General features: G+C 43.0%; 1 protein-coding gene across 1 annotated transcript in view; it reads left to right on the forward strand.

Annotated features, from left to right (window-relative positions):
- The first annotated feature begins 3,043 nt into the window (after positions 1-3,043).
- LOC106655815 overlaps positions 3,044-19,948 on the forward strand; it is a 33,871-nt gene continuing 16,966 nt past the window's right edge. Inside the window, exon 1 of the mRNA XM_014376377.2 lies at positions 3,044-3,323. Coding sequence (XP_014231863.1) covers positions 3,266-3,323 — 58 coding nt within the window. The 5' untranslated portion in view covers positions 3,044-3,265. The remainder of the gene's footprint in view (positions 3,324-19,948) is intronic.

Here is a 19,948-nt window from a genome sequence, read left to right on the forward strand (position 1 = left end):
GGGTAGAGGCAGCGCATACATGAATGTGACTGTATATAGTCGAACGCTATGACACTACAATCTCGAAACGTGTGTGTGTGTGTGTAGTGCGAGCGCCGACAAATCTGAAAGACATCCCGTGTCGAGTGCCACCGCGTATACCTTGTAAGCGATTGCACATTTCGCACCCGAGTACGAGTATAATAGTTACGTCATTCGAGTGCGCGCCAGATAACGCGAGCTATATTTTTGTATTCGCGCTCGGGGCACAATTTCATTCGATTCACCGTTGCCGATAGATAACCCCGACCCGAAAGTATTTTCGGCCTTTTTTCCCCCTTTTTTATTCCCCATAAATGCATAATAAATAATGGCTTTTAATTCCCGAACTCGTGTCGGGATATACGCGCTGCATAATAGAATTAATGGACTCGAAAGATACAGAGTCGGGCCGAATTTCGGAGTGGACGCTATGTCGACAAGAATACGTCGTATACGATTAGCTCGGTGTCAATCTTGCTAATGCTGCTGTTTGAGGCTCGAGAACTACGCGTGTGTCGCAATTTGCATTAAAGAAAAGGTTTACGAGCTCACCTCCGACATAATTTTACGACACTGTGTATCGAAACTCGACCCGTGAAAGATAGAAAAGTCCCAACGCGGTAGTAGCGGTACAATATTCGACAATAAGAGTATTTTACGTCGAGTTCCAAAACGATAGATTTTTTTTTCTATATTTTTTTCAGTGATACCATTCGATCGGTAGCCCCGCATTGTTTTGATCATACGCGTGTATGTGTGCCACTAGTCGTCGTTACGTTACAAGTCCAGCGAGCTGTTCTTTGCGGATGTCAGGTTGTCGAGAAGCAAAAAAAAAAACACAGAAAAAAGTAAAAAAGAAAAATGAGTAGTAAAATAAAAAAAAAGGAGTCAGCCGCGATTATCATTGTATATATGCAAGCGAGAAATATTCTGTATACATACATAAACTCGTGTGTGTGCGTTAAAAAAGACAACCGGTCGGCTCGCGCGAGTTCAGATCTATTAATAGTATCTGACGCTTGGCTCGAAGTGTGCCCGCGCCAACAGAGCGAAATATATACCGGAACACGAGGTTCGTTATAATACATTCTCGGCTCGGCACGTGAGGGACTTATAAGCGGTCGGGGAATCGTCGCGCGCGAAAATCGACGACTGCAGCAGCACACGCGGGTCTATCCTTTTTTTTCTCCTTTCTTTCTTCATTTTGTATATAACAATCGTGTATATAACGCCGTGGATGGTTGTTATTATGACACTTAATGAATCTAATGGCGTGGCAAAAAGCTGCCTACCTGTAATCAATGCCTAAAATTGACGCGGCGGCGGCTTCGAAATAGAAATGAGAAAAGCCCGAGGAGCCGAGCGACTAATTAAATTCATTAAAATCGTATATACGTATATCTGCAATCGGGTGAAATCTCGAGGAGAGACAGAGAAAGAAGAGAAAAAAAACATACGTATCCAAACGAAGTGTACATAATTAGGCGTACGTTATTACTATATACACACATAAGCTATTGTCGGAGCTTGCGCTGCGCGTGTCTCTATGCGGCCGAGAGTTGAATTTAATGCGAATTGGGAGTCGAGCAAACGTAAAAATACCTCTGTTTGCGCACGTGATGGCACAACGTCGCCGCGAACAATGAAACGCCACTGCTTACGCGCGCACACACGACTTTTGTGCAGCGCGCGCGAGCAAAAAAATTGGATAAAAAAAAAAATAAAATATCCGCGCACGCTCTTGTATGCGCGAGAGATACACGTACACCATAATACACGTATATATATGTATACGTGCATGTGCGTGAAAAATTCTCGCACGCAAAGGGGAAATGACTAATTTTTATGCTCTCTTTTCCATAGAAATTGGCTGCCGAAGCCATTAAAAAATTCGACGAAATGATTACGCGCAGGAAAATTGAAATTTTTTCCCATTGCCGCAGTATAAGCAGTAGCAGTACCAGCGGCAGCAAGCTTGTCGTTTACTTTTTCCTGTGTGCCGAGCGCCGCTTATACTCTCCGCGGTAGGTAGACAAGTATAATATATATAAAAAAAGTCCGACTAATGTATATAATATTATAACAAATTCAAATTTCTCAATATGTATTTCCTCGTGCAAGACTTGTAAGGTTCAATTTGTTTGATAGCTCCGTCGAAAGTACGCAGTATTACGCTGTACGTAAAAAAGCTCGGAGCTTTTTTTGTTCTTGTTGCGAAAGCTCACTATGCGTGATTATTAACGGGTTAAAATGATGGCATAGCGTCATCGCCACGCACTTATCTCGGATTCGCAATTGTCATCGCGTCGTCAACACATCGTCGTCGTCATCATCGCTCCCATATGTGCAACGTACATAAAACGAAACTCGCTCTCGTGTCATAGACGCTGCGACACAGTAAAGCTAGCTCATGGATTGGCTGTCGGCAATTTATACAGGCCGCCCACTGCGACGAGACAGCTAATTCTAATGCGACACTGCACGTGTGTGTGTTTATTTTATTGTAGTGGTGTAGTTGTACGTCTGCATGTCGCCGTATCATAGCGTACTTTACTATATAATACTACGCACGGATTTCATTCATATAAAGTTGGCGTATCCGCGCGACATTATAGCCATAGTATAGTAAAGCGCGTCATTCATTAAATCGTAGCGGCGTGTAATACCCACTTGCTCCGACCCCTGAAGATCCGTAGCGCAGCGTGTGTATTATTATAATGTAATATATTGTGTATATGTTTCTCGAGTTACTGAGTGAGTTGGTGAGTGTATTAATATAAAAAGCTGATTTGTGAGTGCCCACGAGTGCACACGTGCGCGTCATATTTACCACCGCGTCGTTTAGCATAATAATACAAGTTCTGCAAGTGAAATCAATTGGCCTTTTCGCGCGAGTGTCGCGATAATCATATATCCTAATTTTCAATGTTTACCTTCCGACTCGTACTTCCGAACCTATCCCGATGTAAACAAACGGTTGGCGCCGCGAAAGAGCGAGAAACAAGCAGTGTTTACGTCCGTTGCCGCGAGATCCGACACTCGGCTGTAATTCATCTATATCGTCGCGTTCGATCGGGCCAATCGTTCTGTACGCAGTAGTTCGCGGGCCGATACACATCTCGATCGTGTGACGGTCGGGTGTGTATGTGTATGGACATTTTAGTGAGTGCAGCTTTTTTGCTCATACGTTACATATGAATAACGTATAGTGTGCTGGTTATGTGCTGCACGACGATTGTCGAAGATGACACGAGATATAATAAGGACGTATCAACGGCGCGGAGGAAATGTGCGACGACGAGGTGAGTTGATGATGACTCAAAAAGCGAATGAATTAAAAAAAAAAATTGAAAAAAAAGATACAGAAAGATTTTTATGTATCGACAAATTCCGTATAAAATGAAAAAAGGAAAGGAGCGCTGAGAGTTAATCGTGAGAGATTCTCGTCTCGTTGATTCATCGCTCATAATTCGTGTGCGCGCGCGACGCGTTTAAAAAACTCGAGACTTATGCAACCGATTCGATCAATCGCGGATACGTGTGTGTGTTGTATCGATATACATAGTACAATGTATATGTTTTATAACAATTTACAAAAATAGCATAATATCGATTACTGCGATCGTCAAAAGAAGCGTACGTATATACGTCTTCTTGTGCGAACTGCCATCAGATTAGACGCTGTTAGAAAGTGTTGACTCACCTCACGAAGCCGCGATTATCGTTGTTATTATTATAATAAATGATGAATCGGTAAAAATTTGAATGTTAAATAGGCGGCGCTCGAGGAAGACCTAAATTTTGGGCACAAAATACATAATCTCTCGCCCTCGGCGAGCTTCTTTCATCTGCTGCTCGCGTACATATCCTTTATGCATACATGGACACATAGCCGTGTCGCACGAAGAAAAAAGGAAGAAAGGTAAAAATTTTGCCGAGCGTCCGTGCCGATAACGATCGCCGCGCGATGATCCTCGCGCAACGGATGAAACCCTTGCAAAAGGTTTTTCGAGAAGCACCACGCCTCGATTTTGTCAACGCGGAGCTCCGAATTAGTCATCTTCGCACCCTCTCTCTACTCTATTTAAACTTTTTCGTGCATATTATACGGCTACATTATATTTATATACGGGAAAAATATTATACGTATCTGTTAATGCGGTTGCAAGTTCGAGCTCGCGCAAAAGATGAAAAGCAAAGATAATTGAAGGAAAAAAAAGAGAGAATGAAAAAAAAAATTTGAAGAAGAACGACGACGACGACGGCGAAGAAGCAGAGCAAAGGGGGTATATAGCAGCAGCAGCGGCATAATATAATGTGGTGCGGGTATATATGGTATAGTAAGCGCACACAGCGCCGGAAATGAAAAATAACAGCGCGCGGGCAAAAATTCGTTCTCGGTAAAAGCCTTGACCTACACGCTATCGGTTTCTCGCATCAACGACGACGTTAGTAGTAGTAGTAGTGTCCCAACGCGCGGCGTGGATCTTTGGCCGTGCGCATCGCTGCTGCTGCTTCTTTTTCTCCTTTTTCTTTTTTTTTACTTTGCTTTGCTTTCTCGGAGTACAGCCTGGTGCGCGAATGGTCTCTCTCTCTCTCTCTCTCTCTCTCTCTCTCTCTCTCTCTCTCTCTCTTTCTCTGGTTCTCGCTTTTTGCAACAGAAATAGTCAAGTGCGAATTTTTAGAACTAAGAGGCAATTTTTTTATCAAACCGCAGTATCTCTGGGAGAGCTTGCAGAAGTATTCAATCGTCACGATTGTAGCGCGAGTTCAAATTGACAATTAAACAAATACTTGTACCGATGCTGTAACATTGGATTTGTTATCGGTTACAAATCTTGTAAATTCTTCGATGACAGACGCGATATGGCTTATCGCAATTAGTAAGTCGTAGAGGTTATCTTCGATTGAACGCGTCCTAGGCTCACCTTCTCTTTTTTTGTTTGAAATAATTGAAAAAACGAAAAAAATCTCACTCGTTCTCTTATTCGGACCAAAACTAGACATCTTCGTCGCATATCCCCCCCTAAAAAAGCATCGAGATAATCGCGGTTTCCTGCTCGGACATAACACGCGCGTCGCGCCGGCTGGCAAGCGCACAAAGGTATATGTATAACGAAAGCGACTTCTGGCCAGCACGTCGTTCGCGACGCAACCACTCTTAATCCAGATTCATTTTTGCCTCCGAATCTCGCTTACCCCCTCGATTAATATTCACACTCTCTCTCTTGCTTTACTCCGATGCATACAAACACTCACACTTTCGCATCTCGTTTCTCTCTCTCTCTCCTCTCAAAAATATGCGCAGCAGCAGCATCAGCGTATATATAGCGCAACGCTGCATAAACTGTTGCTATCAAATTTCCACACACAGAAACTTCGGATTCGCTTTAGACTTTAACATATTACCCAGGCCAGTGGCTTGGATATATGTAACCCTAGACTTAATAGTGTACTGCCGTTGGTGTTAGTGGTGGTGGTGGTAGTGCCACCGACGAGTGTGCCTTATCACCCATATAAATAAGACGCAAAAATAAAGAAAGAAGCGGTCGGTGCAATTTTACGAGCCGCATCACGAGTTTATAAACACTCACACACGCAGTACATTGTGATTCACACGAATATATAACGAGAGGCGCCTTTGGGCACACCACGACGCAGCTGCAGCAGCGCAGCCGAGGATTATCCGCGTACCGGCACACGATAAAATTCTCATATAATACCGATCTCTCTCTCTGTCTTTCTCTCTGCACACTGCGCCACACGTGGATGATGATGATGCACAGCGCGCGGTGCGCTTCCCAACCGGATACGACGACGAGCGCCGCACGTTACGTGTATAATACAGGGCCTTTGTAATATATTTTCACCACACACACAGAGGGATTGCATTAGCACACGTCTATTCGCGTCGATTGAGCGTATCGACTTGTAGCTCGCTATAATCGTGTCGGAACAAGCAACATTTTTGTCGCACAACAGGTGATTTCGCTCGCTCGACTTGCGTGGACCACATATATATCGATAATAATCTATATTTATACGTCCGATCCCTCTCGCAACGAAGAGGATCATCGAGGCGATAAATATTCATCAAGCCGGCCAATGGGTTTGTCCGCGCGCGAACGAACTTTATGATTATTTTTATTTACTACTATTATTATTATTATTATTATGATTATTATGAATGCCGAGAGAAATGATCGCGAACGTGATTTTCGTGAGTGACATCAGACGCGACGTCGACGCGGTCGATGCTGCTACTGCTAGGCTGCCGTCGCCGCCGCTGCTATACCTTGGACGACGATAAATCATTCACACTTGCGCGCTCGAGCGCGACTCGCTGTACATAAGCCTTATCTTAATCGTCTTATCGACTGCTTCGTATACGATTTTTTTTTTTGGTTTTCTTGTTACATACAGACTCACACTCGTCGTTGAAATACACACACACAGGCGCACGTTGTGCATTTAAACTCACGCACTCCTTAATGTACATTAATAAATCGAAGCTTATATGGACTCGTTTACGTGCAGTCGTATATAAATAAACTTTCTCTCTCCGCGACTGCAGCACAGCAAGGCGGCCCTCGTCGTCGTCGTGATTAGTTAGTTCTGTTGATCGCGAGTACATTTATAATATACCTTTTATTGTCGAGTTTATGACATTTTCAATTTTTCTCTCTGACGTATTTTTAATCTCTCGCATCGATAGTTTGCGCGCAGTGAGGATGCCGTGCATTATCATAAACACTGCGCGCATTCTTTATCGAGGAGCAAGCAGCGATGATGCCAATAATAAACTCTCTTATCCATACGAAATTCCTAATTGCAATCTGATTAACCAACACACGAGAAAAACAAATGAATCGTCGCGTTCGATATCCGTTCATTAACGAATTTTAGTCGATTACGCGATCGTCGTGTGCACACGCCGCAGCCAGCGCGTGGCCAAATTCAATTACAATGACTCGAGCGTCGCGAAAATAATTACAATTGCTATGCCCCCGCGATCGACATGATGCGTGCGTGTGCGCCGTCGAGCGCATCGTCGCGCTTACTCTTTATTTATTTTTTTTCATTTCGCCGAACTTATTATCCCAGCCTAGATGCGCGCACAGAGAGGAGGCCCACACGCGCGTTACGTATGTACGGTCGCGGTCGTTCCGATTTTTACCGAGAACAGAGCCGTCGCGTTATATTATTTGTGCATAGCTGCAGGTTTGCATGACGATGACGATGATGCCAGGACAGGAGAGTTTTCGTAAATTTTTATGCACGATGACAAGAGGAAAAAAATATACTCGTATTGTAACGCTGGAGCTGGAAAAATCGTACGGAGATCTAGGCGGGGTCGTTGTCAATTTGGAGTCAAAAGGATCACGACGCAGGATCGTGTGTGTGTGTGCTGCGTGTGTTATACACATAAAGGAGAATATGTACATTAACGAAACGAGGTGAAGAAAGAAAGGAAGATAGAATACAAGAGAGCACGAGTGAGTGAGTGAGTGAATGAGTAGAAGGGATCGAGTATATACCTGTAGTATGCGTTTGTGTGTGAATGTGTCGAGAGCAGCAGCGGCGCGCGTGGTGGGTGGAACCTCTCTCGACACTGTGCTCCGCTGCTGCTGCTCTCTTCTCTCTCTTCGCCAGGCTTGGGTAAAGCTGCCGTTGCTGCCGCCGCTGCTGCTACTCTCGGCTGGCAGGCCGCGTGCCTGCTCCCCTTGAGCCGCTCAGTCGACGCAAGATCGGCAAACCGAACGGTCAATTTTTGCATGCATATATATAGAGAGTGTGTGTGCGTGTGTGTGTGATACATTATATAGAGAGGTCCGCGTGCACACACGACGAGAGCTGCCTAAGCGAGAGTCACGAGCCAAGCAGCTGTCTTATATAATATAATATAAAATATATACAAATACCTTGATGTATATAAACACGCGTGAATTAATATTATAGAGGCAAGTTCGACGACGAGTGTGACTTGATGTAAAATAAAAAATTAACGTGCAGCAGCAGCTGATCAGTGCCAAGTTTATTTTATTTTTATTGCTTTTCTCCTCTCGACGTTTATAATCGACATTGAATCGCCGAAAATTTTTCTCATTCGACCGTACCTTTTTTCGTCGATCGTCGATAAAAAACGATATACGGTGCTACGGCGAATCAATAATAAAAGAAGAAACACACAACGTTGAGGAAAGAGAAAGTGTACTTTGAATGAAAAAACGTAAGAGTGCGGTTAAAATGCGGAGACGCGCGATGCTACTCTACGCGACGCGATTAAAAAGTTAAAAGGATCGCTACAAACGGTTGGCCCAAAGTACAAAGGGACAGAACATACAATAATCGCAGAGTTAACAAGAGAGAGAGAGAGAGAGAGAGGTGTTGCAGTGCGCGCCAGTGTGCTGTGTTTTAAAGTACAGTGTAAGAGGGCTGCCCCCCAGAGAGAGAGCGAGAAAGAGAGTGTGTGGCACGAGACACAGCCCAACCAACCAACTACCCCCCGCGAGGACGAGCGAGCCAAACGAGAGTCAGAAGCAGAAGAGAAAAAAAGGAAGAGAGGAGCTGCCGAGGAGGGAAAGCTGCTTTCCTTCGAGGGAGGGCAAGGGGTGCGAGCGCCGATTAGCGAGCGATGATAATACTCGCGCTGCTATTGGCCGGAGCAGCTTGCGCCCTTGCCTCGCTAAGGCGGTGTGTGTACAATGTTGAATTTTTTTTTCTATCTCTCTATACTTTCTATCATTGAAACGATTCCTCTATTTGTTGTTGCCGTTGTTGTAACTTTTCATATAACTTTATCGACGGATTGACGTTTGATCGAATGCATATAGTGTTCACGAAGGAAGTATTGCTTTCCTTTTTCATTTCAAAACTTCAATTATCAATGAATCCTTTTCTCGATTCAAGTTTCGGAATAACTGAAAGGAATATAAGGTAGTTGCAAGCATTGGATCAAACGTACACTCCTTGCATATTTTTCATTTCAACTAATTTTTCCTTCCCACCTAACTCTCTATCTCCTTCACTCTATCTTTGCTCTTTTTCTTTCTATTCATTCCGCTAAAAGTAATTGGGTGTCAGATGATTTATTCGGCCCATCGGTGCATTTATAATATCGGTGAATATTAAATCACACTGGCGCCCGCGAAGAAGCCTCTCGTGCGCAGCATACAGCTATTTTTATCGACTGACAGTCAAAATTAAATCTCCGCGCCGTACACACACACAATGCAATATATAATTTCGATTGGCAATTCTCTCGCGCGAGATGATCGCGCGGCGTCGTCGTGTGATTTAATGCTTGTATATGCCTCGTTTCTTACCCTTATTTTAATCGTTTTTGCATGTTCGCGGATATACATGATATATAGTATATAAATATGTTACGTAGTAAAATATGGATATATTGGCACAAGCGCCCCGATCATATAATATAAACATATAGCCGATAATATTACCACCTTTACCTACAATAGAAGTATAGAAAAGCTCTTCGATAAACATCTTACTCGCGAATAAAGTGGGCCCCATAACGATAAAGACAAACGATCGTCTCTGCACCTCTTGTCTATATAATAAAGCAAATATTAATGAACGATCACGTGCGAATATTATTATAAAGTATTAGCATCGTAGACGAGACCATGAGAGAGAGTCGCGACTTTAATGCAGCAATAATCGTTACGTTTATCGTTACGATGACGACTACGGCGACGACGATGACGATGATCATCGTTTTCTCTTACGTGCGTTTACACCTTATTTTTCATACATCAACTCGAGAGATGGTGCGCACACACAAGTGCACGATGATCTCGAGTGGTGGTGCAGCAGTATGTACATTGCGCATAAATTAGCAGGCGGCAAAGGTCAGTTAACTCGACTGCGGGTGCACGAATACTCGATAGCTCGACGCGTCGATCGGAGGAGCTAATATCGAGTGATGTAATTGTACGCGCGTCGATATCTCGCATATATACATAGAGACGCACACGCGTATAACATCGATGACGATGATTGACGATGAATTCGTACTTAATAAGCGATCGATCATTTTCGAGGAGGCGAGGAACAATGCGAGAAACGCAGGTCGATTATACGCGTACACACACACAGGCTTATTGCGCGCATATTTTTACAATATAATAATATATTATACGTAGGCTGCGCGACGACGAAAAATCACCAACTCTCTTGGAGATCCGATTAATCGTTTAGTAAGGCGCGCGGCAAGGGCGTATGTAATATTGAAATAATCGCCTTTATAATATGGGCGATATTCATCATTGTACGCGTACGTACGCGAGTCGAGATGCGTCGCGAGATCGGTATGCGTATATGCATATTACGCCCATCGTATTATAACGTGTAGCGCCTGTATATATAGATACAACAACGGGTACTGCACACGCAACTAATTGACATTTCTCGCGCGCGACTTTATCTCGAGCTAACGTGTCATCCTCCCGCGTGCCTGTGTTCCGCTGCTGCTCAGACAACAAAGGAGCAAGAGACTATATATATACAGAATGGAGACAATTTTGCGAGCCTCGTGTCCGGGAGGCCAATGGTCACAACACTTATATGCATTTGCATTATATACTGCACATGATCGAGCTCTCGCGCGGGTGGTACACGCGAATACGCGCCAATGTAACCGGACACTTTTGTCTCTCTCTCGCTCGCTCACATGTGTATTATTATAAGCATGAGCTTGCCGTTATCGTACGATTCATCCTCGACTCCTTTTTTTAACGGCGATCGATTTTTTTTTCTTTTCTCTTTTTGTTTTTTCACGCGCGTCCGAGATCTCGTACAGCTGAAAATTAATACATCGATTGTTGCGCTCGCTCGGACGGATTAATCATACTGGAGCGTCGAGCGCGTTGCAATTCCAATCTCGAAATACCGCACCGATAACTTGTTGCACACACACACACATACGAGTATTATTATTCGGCGCTCGAGCATCTCTCTCGTGTAAAATTCGCACTCGCGAGTCTCGCTTCATAAATGTTAAGGTACAAACGGAGAAAGAAAGAGAGAAAGAGAAGCACCAACTCGTATAACAAATTAACATCTCATTTTTCCGCCGTATCGAGCCTCGTAATCTTGAATTACGACCTCGAACTCGACAAACCGTGTTATAGCCTCGTGTAATTCACACGTAATATTAGATGTATTTATACGATTCCCTTTCTCACTCTCTCTCTCTCTTTCTTTCACTCTCTCTTTCGCACATCTAAAGCAAATTTCTCGCGTGCTGCGTGACAGGCAGCAGTATGAGCCGCGGCGGCGTTAAGTTGGCGCGCGAAATTTGAGAGAGAGACGACGACGACGACGACGCGCGTTTTTATAATATATACTTAAGGCACACACTTCGGCCTCTTCAAAAAAAAAAAAAAAAACGTCGCGACGCTCGAGCAAGACACGAAAAATAATATATTCGCCTTATCATCGTCGCATGCCCGCGATAATATATAAATATAATAATAATATATTTGTGCGTACGCGTAAATACGCACGCACGCACGGACTTTAGTTAGTTCGTTTTTGCGCGAGGGATGTTTCTCAAATTTCAATTGAAAATAAACAGTCGCAGGAAGCGCGCGCGCGCACGAGGCAACTAGATACTCCTTATGATATACATTCTGCAAAAAACGAAATGTCCCAAAAAAAGAAGGAGCACTGACACGGGGGGTTTTTCAGTCTCCTTCGCAGCTTAGGTATATTAAATGATGATATTGCACCGCTTCGAGTTTAAGCGACATTCTATATACACGAAGCCATAGCAAAGTTCAAATTTGAGCATTAGGTCGCGTGCTTGGTTTGCGTATTCCAAATATATTTCGTGCGACTAACATAAAAAAGAAATAAAAAAAATGTAGACGATACGTGTTGGAGTAATCGGAGAATTACGAAGAATCGTCATTATCGGCTCGACGGATGTGTGTATTTATACAACAATGCGAATATCTAATTACTTCGCGCTGCTGCCCTATATCGGATACGCGTCTATTGTGCGTTTCGCATAAGCGCATTTAAAAGTTCAGTATACTTTGCATACTTTCAATTCTAATTTTGCATACGCCATCGATTTAATTGACACAAAACAAAAGAAAAAAAGTAAAGTAAAAACGAAAGGTAAAAGAGCAACAGCAGCAGCAACACAAAGTGTAATCTTTGACTCACTCACGTGTATATCCGCATATATAAGCATGTGTCGAGAGCGCGCTGCATAATAAAAAGCGCACGCCCGAGAGAGAGAGAGAGAGAGAGAGACAAAACCGCACATACGTGTGGCACTAACAAGATGCATCTCTTATCCGCATTATGTAGCTCGAGAGAGAGCCGAGCCGAGCTTTGCTGCTCCTTTTACAGTTTTTCGCTGCTGCTGCTGCGGCTACGCTAAGGGTCCCTAAATCGTGACTCCCGCGACCGTGGGTGGTCCCCCCACGGCCGGTGTAAAGGATGTATAATATAGCGTTACACGTGTATTTCGCGTTTGTCATGCATGTGCAGCAGCAAACATAGCTCAGCAGCAGCCACATCCTTGCCACACATTATTTAGCTGCGTATATATATTTAGTTATGTGTGTGGGTAGGATCGCTTCGTGCTGCTCCTGGAGCTGACCCCCTAAAATTGCCAATTCGGACATCTGTAATACATTATAACGCTGGTATACTAATGTAAAATTTTGTCAACTTACAGCTGTGCTCTGCTCTCTATGATGTACACGCGAAAACACATACACATAATAATGCGCGTATTATTATACCGACGCTCGCTTCGACTTCACAAAAGCTAATATCTTTAATATTGACTCTCGTATATCTATAGCGCCGATATACGTGTATTATATATTGTAACGTACCGCTTCGGCTTTGCTATGTAGTATACACACACACACACGTATACAGCTCGGAGCTCGAGTCAGTGTATTATAATGCCGCACATACACAGTGACTTCTCTCGCGTGGGTCATTTTTGCCGCCGCCGTCGGCGACAGAGAGAAAGAATACACGTTATATATAGAGTGCACATGGGCATGCCTCGTAAGCTGCGATACACACACACACGCGCGCATTAAATATATATTTGTCCGTGTGTGTCCGTACACAATATAAGATTACACAAAAGCCCCATCGTTCATATAGGTACACGGCACACGTATACTCTTTTCGCGCTCGAGAAGAAAACGTGTGTTTATATACGTCTTAACGAGTTTATCAAACACACGGGCAAAGAGAGAGAGAAGAGAGTGCACAGCGCCGGAGAGGAGCGTCGACTTGTCTGTGGCTATTTGTGCGTGTATAATATTAAATACATGATATCGCGAGGTATAAGTACGCGCGACGACTGCACACAGGTACACGGTATACGCGGTACAGAGGATTTCTCGCCACTATTTGCGCCTGCGTTGAAAATGCTCGACATCGATGATGGTGAACGGAAAATGACGACTTAAAATGATTTAACATACAACATCGCAAGAGCATTTTAAATGACCTGAACCTTGTCTATTTAATTGTTTTGAAAAAATTTACATCAGTTTTCGAGCACTTTAAATACGCTAATAGCACTTTGAGCATTTGCCACTAGATGGCGAGCAGCCCTTCACCTGTACATCTGCAAGTGGTAAAGGCAAAATTGTATAAGTCTAAGCACATGAGGCTCTCCAAGAATCTTTTTCAAAGATAAAATAAATGATTACATTAAGCAAACAAATTTTCCATATAGCCATACAAATATTTCTACCGGGGTATTTCAAATATATATCATATTGTACGGACATCATCGTAACCATTAAATTATAAATACATAATCCATCTCTCGCGACAGATTCGCTATTTTTCTTTATTATGTTTCATAAAACCGACGACGTACTTGCGTCGAAGCAACAAGTTTTATACTGTGCACATACTAACATACTATATATGCACGTTTATCCCCACTCGTCGGTGGGCAGCAGCTCGTCACGCTCCAAATGTCACTTCTGCCGCTGGCGCGAGTGGTGGTAAAAATAGTGGCGTCGGATCGTTACTTAGTCATATATATTATATTCGTCGAGAGATCCCACCCATCGTCGTGAATTCCGACATATCGCGGACACACAGACATTCGGCCATGTACATAATGTATATTCATGTATACAAGCAGCAGCGAGATAGAAGCGACGCTTGTGGAGGGGGGCAAAGCAAACTATAAAGTCATAAATATATAGCGTGCACGCGAGCAGCAACAAGTGCGCACGTACGTACACGGCAGCGGCGGCACTTGTATAGAAAGTAAGCAGAAATGGGCAGGGCAGAGGAGAAAGAGAAGTTATATATAATATATATAGACGAAGGAGGAGTCAAAGTACGCCGGCGCAGTCGGAGCCAGTAGCTGTACGTATATATAGCAATGGTACTCTCGTACGTACCCAGAGAGAAAGCAGTGAGAGTTGCGTGTCTCTCTCTTTCGGAGTCGTTCGCGTTTATTTGTGTGTGTGTGCTTTTTCCAAGCCTCCAAGCTCGCATTCGTTGGCCCTCCCATCGCAGTGCCCATATGCCCTGCCGAGCACGCGCACACGCGTACATTTGTATGTATAATAACGTATATAATAGGCCCCCGAGCTGTGTATACATGCGCATACGCGTTTATTATGTATGGACACCCCTTCCGGGAGAGAGAGAGAGGTGCAAAACCAGCAGCGAAGGTGGGACGATGCGGTGTATTATTCACTCACTCCTACGCCACCTACTTTTTTGTCGGCCTCTTCTTTTCTCTGCGTCTTGTTTTGTTTTCAATTACATTTCGACACTTCGGGGGATTGTATCGAAGGCAATTTCGGAGCACGTGGGAGCTTTTTTTTCTATTTTTTAGCTTTATCACGCGTTGTGTAAGACATCAAACGTAAATTATATAATATATTGTCTATCAAAGGTCAACGATCGCGTCGTTATTCGATGTAAGCTTTTGTTATCTATATGTCGTCGAATATTGTAATCAAACGCCATAGAGAATAGGAATTGATTAGTAAAAGAAAGAAAAAAAATGAAAAAAAAAAACAACAAAAATTCGTATTAGACGTCAAATTTGATACATCTTTATGATGATACTCCGAGGGAACGGTCTTATCTATACATTCGCGTGTGTGCGAGCTTATAATGCTCGAGTTGTCAAATATTTATCGAGCAAACACGAGCCTTCGAATAATATACAATATATAATACAATAATACAACGTAGAGAGCATATACATACATTTTATTGTATATAGAACATCATAAATTTCGCGAGGCACTGGCGATATAATACGCGCAACGCGTGTTATCAGTCCTAGAATATGAGTACTTACAATAATATGCACGAGTGTATGTGTATACGTATAGACAAGCCCGTAATACGTACAATGTCGATGGTATCGCCCGCGGTGTGCAGCGTCTAATGCACTCGGTGCGCCTCTCGCGAATTACAATGGTATATATCAGGCGCGGCGGTGGCTGCGTGGGCGAATTGCGCCTAAGGAGTACTTGACCTTTTTAGTGTAGATATAATTACAAGCTATATCGGGTACAATCGACTCGGTCGATCGGCACAGAGTACGTAACATGCCTATACATAATGTCGCAGATTTTCCGCGCAAGAGAGATGATGAATGAGTCCGACAGATCGAATAAAAATTCAAGCAAGTTACATATTAGCTGCAACGTGTATACCTCCGCGACCGGTAAACACGCTCCGAAATAGCAAGCGCACAGCGATTTGTCGAAACAAAACGACGACGACGAATCTAACCGCACGCACCGCGAGTTTCCGCGATTTTCACTATAACGATCGATTCGATAGATAACGCCGCGGACGAATCGTGCACGCGCCAGTAGGTTGTTTTTTTTTTCAATTTTTTTTTAATTTCAGTTGCTTAGTGATGATAATTAGCCAAGCAGGAATAATAGAGACTTGTTTTGCACTTGCAAGTTTCAACGAGTGTACGATGGTCCATTGAGGAAATAGGTATACATTTTTTCGTTACAGTTATGGAACAATTATGTTTTACGCGTGTTAGGGGTGTTTTGAATGATCTGAATATATGACAATTCAATTATTCCAAAATTTAGACCAGTTTTCAAACGCATTAAAGCACTTCAATACTCTACCGCCAGATGGCGATTACATTTATTTGTAAACCTGCAAGTGGTGAAATAAAATAATTGTATATAAGCCGAGCTGGCTCCATGAAGTGTTTCATTACAATAATAATGTCTGTATGCAATCACAATTTTTTCTCAGCTTCCATTAGGATATGTATCGAGCCGAATTTTCGTTATTGTTCAATAAATTTTCTCTGCCTGTAAAAGTTTCCAAGATTTTTTCAGTTGGAAAAGGCACGAGAGCAACTTTTTATTAATGCGTGGCCGTTAACAACGGTATATATTTCCACATTTTACGCCGCTGCGCCAGCGGCGACGGTGCACTTGTTCGACCTTTATAAACGCGCGGCATCGACGTATAGCCGCGCGAGAGAGAGTAATATTACGCCAGGGCGCCGGTAATTGTCAATGTTAACGATCCTCTAATTGTTTGATTTTACGAGTACATTGAAAAATCTTCTCTCTCTCTCTCTCTCTTCTTAAAAAATTTATATGAATACGCGTTTACGGCGCAGAAAATGAGGCTAAACGAGAGACGGAGAGGGGTAAGAAAGCCGGCCTGGCAACGACGTGTAAAAGACCGCCACCGCGCGCGTCTCTCAAGGCGACTCCGCGAGACCATAAGAGCCCGTTACGGCACGATAATTTCGATTCATTCTGACAAAGAAAAATTGCGGTTACGATCTGTTTCTTTCTTTTTTTTTTTTTCAACATTACGAAAGGCGCACCACTGAGACACGCGCGCACTACCGCACACGATAAACATATAATATTCCAAAGAAAAATCAACAAAAAAGTGCATCGGCACTCGGCCGGCGTTCGGAGGCGCGATCAATCACGACGTCTCGCATATATAATCATTTATACTGCATACATACCTACTTATAGAGCAAAATCCGCCCGAGTGATCCGTGTGGTGGGCATTACATATCGATCGTTAACGATTATAAGCGCCATAAATTATGTACGCGCATATCATATCGTAAGCGCGCGTACTTTCACTCGTGTAAGTACACGCGCGCTCGGCGACGTCCGACGATACTCGAGCGTTTACAAAATTGATTTGACGCGCAAGTCACAAGGGTGGCACACGCGACATGATCACACACGCGAGTGACGAATCGAGCGAATCACATGTTATAAAATTTAGTATTTTTGTAATCAGGCGAAGCCTGAAATATTTTAGGATAAATTAATCGGATGTCTTATTAAGGATCCGACGATGTGTGCGTCGTTGCTGCCGCCGCAGGGATCAGGTAATCCGAGCAACTGTCAGCAGATATATGCATCGAAGGAGCTAGCAAGAGCGTGGAAACGCGGCACAAACAGTTTTTCATGAGGAGAGGAGAGAGAAGTCCTCCAAGTGATCGAGCGCGTGTTTATAATATATCGGCACACACACCGCTGGCAAATAATCTCTCGTAACTTCTCAAATTTCCGCATAAACGCGTAAATAAAATAAAAGTAAACCTCAAAAAGCGAACGAAGAAAAAAAAAGAAGAAGGACGAAGAAAAATCGCGCAAGCGAGCTCGAAAAAACCTTGAATCGCTTTCACGGAATGCATCACAAAAATTGTTTACTCCTCTCTCTATATAATTTTCGATCTGTATTATAAATATATCATAAAGTGCTCAGGCACTCGGAAATTTTTCATAAAAGCCAGAAAGATTCGAAGTAAGAGGAAGAAAGAAAAAACCGATTCTCATCATCCCTTGCATAAAATCCACCTGCTACGAGCTGGTACACTTATTATTGCGTCACGTATATAAACATAATAATTATAAACTTCACGGGTGTGTCATCGCTCGTTTAAATCGTCATCTCACTTTCGATGGAAAAATAAAAAAAAATGAAAATACGCACACAATTCGAGCGAGTCCATCGCGTGCGCAAATTTTAATAATATTCTTATATGAAAAAAAAAACGAACACGTGTAAATAAACGGGCACGACGGAGATTAAGAAACGCGCGAAGAGCTCGAGCGAGGATCGGAGGGGACCTGCGTATTATAGTACTCTTGACTCTCGATCGCGAGAGCTGCAGCGAGCTACAGGTGACAAGTAGATTATAAAGCACTTACTCAACAGATTAAGAAAGTATGCGCCTGTACATACCGTATTATAGCAGAGAGCAGCAGCAGCTCGTCGAGAAAGAGAGCGATATAAGCAGCTCTCCGACCAAATTGAAATATTACGAGATGGCTGAGAGAGAGAGAGAGAGGAGCGAGTTAAAGGCACGTGGCTCGTGCGGCGCGTTAAACTCCCTGTATAGCGAGGTACGTGTGTAATGTAATAACGCACATAAATCTGCATAATGGCTCTCGTTGCTGCTGCAGCTGCTGCTGCCTGTATTATATGTACGTGTATGCATATACCTGCCACGCGATTCCACGCGGGGAATTGCCCGCGAGCTTTCGTCGTCGTCGTCGTCGTCGTCGCGGATAATATACTTTTATTATATTGTACGCATACGTACGTATATGCAGCGTGAAAACGAGAGAGAGAGAAACGATAACGCGAGCACGCGCAAGAGAGCAAAGTGAATCTGAAAGGCAGCTGACAGGGGAGAGCGAAAAAAAAGAAGAAAAACACAAGACAATTTTGTAATTAAGTCGTTTGTTGCCTGATTTATTGGCTAGTTCGCGTATTCATGAGTGCACGAGTGTTGCGGCACACGTATGTAATATCGTATACACACTAATTGTTTGCAAAACTGGGAAATCCGTGAACGCGCGAGTGCAAAGCTTTGAACTTGCGAGTGACTCGTTGTTTTCTGTATTACATGTTATATTATGCGCGTACTGCTACTGCTGTCATGAGTACTTTTTTATTTTTCTCGGTGCGCAGGCATATTATGGATGTAGCTTTTGACCAACGAAAAAGTTACTTGACGATTTTTGGAATTTTTTTCGAACATTTTTTTCACTCGCGTGTCCTTGAAACTACGCAGAAATTATAATAGAAATTCTGTTCATATAAACCACATGTATTGAAAGTAGTGGGCTTACGGATTTGAATTATATCGAATTCGGTTTTAAATTATGTACAATTATTTTGATCTATTAGCCACTTGCAGGTTTTCAGATAAAAGCACTCCCCATCTGAAGGTGGATACTTTCATTTTAACTATCAGAAACAGTTAAATTGGCTTAAATTGTCTTTTTCAAATCATTTAAAAAGCCCTTAATATTACTTTTAACATCGACAAAAACAAGCCAATAAATCGTAATTATGTTTTAAAATATTTTATAAGGTCATATTTTGGAAAGTATTAATGGTTGAAAATGTTACATTGATTCAAAGTCATTTCTTCAGATTTCTTATTCATTTATTTATTTTTTTTTTTTTTTACAAACGATCGTAGCTCGCATACTTTGCTGTACTTATATACCCGCGACAGAAAAAGAAAAAGAATCGGAGAAGCAAACGTGCATACGGTCCAACCCATATACAAATGCAACCAATCGCGGCCCGAGAGCAATCGAGATAATATCCTCTATCCGATGGCAAAGGCCGTCCGTGGGCACCAATCGCGTTGCGCACGATAGCAGCAGCAGCAGCTCGTTAAAAAATAAAAAAATAAAAATGAAAAAAAAACCCAACAACAACATAATCCTCGGTTTGCAGCCATACCGTGCAAACGAAGGCGAGCGTGTAGCTCTCTTTCAAAAATCAATCGTACTTCGAGGCGGTGATTTGCTGCTGCCGCTGGTTACCCGCCTGTTTCCTTGCGCGGTACACATAAGTACGATTGAAGAGGAAAAAAAGGAAAAAAAGTGTATCTCTC

The sequence above is a fragment of the Trichogramma pretiosum genome, unplaced genomic scaffold (assembly GCF_000599845.2).
Source record: "Trichogramma pretiosum strain Unisexual culture from Peru unplaced genomic scaffold, Tpre_2.0 scaffold49, whole genome shotgun sequence".
Taxonomy (NCBI): Eukaryota; Metazoa; Arthropoda; class Insecta; order Hymenoptera; family Trichogrammatidae; genus Trichogramma; species Trichogramma pretiosum.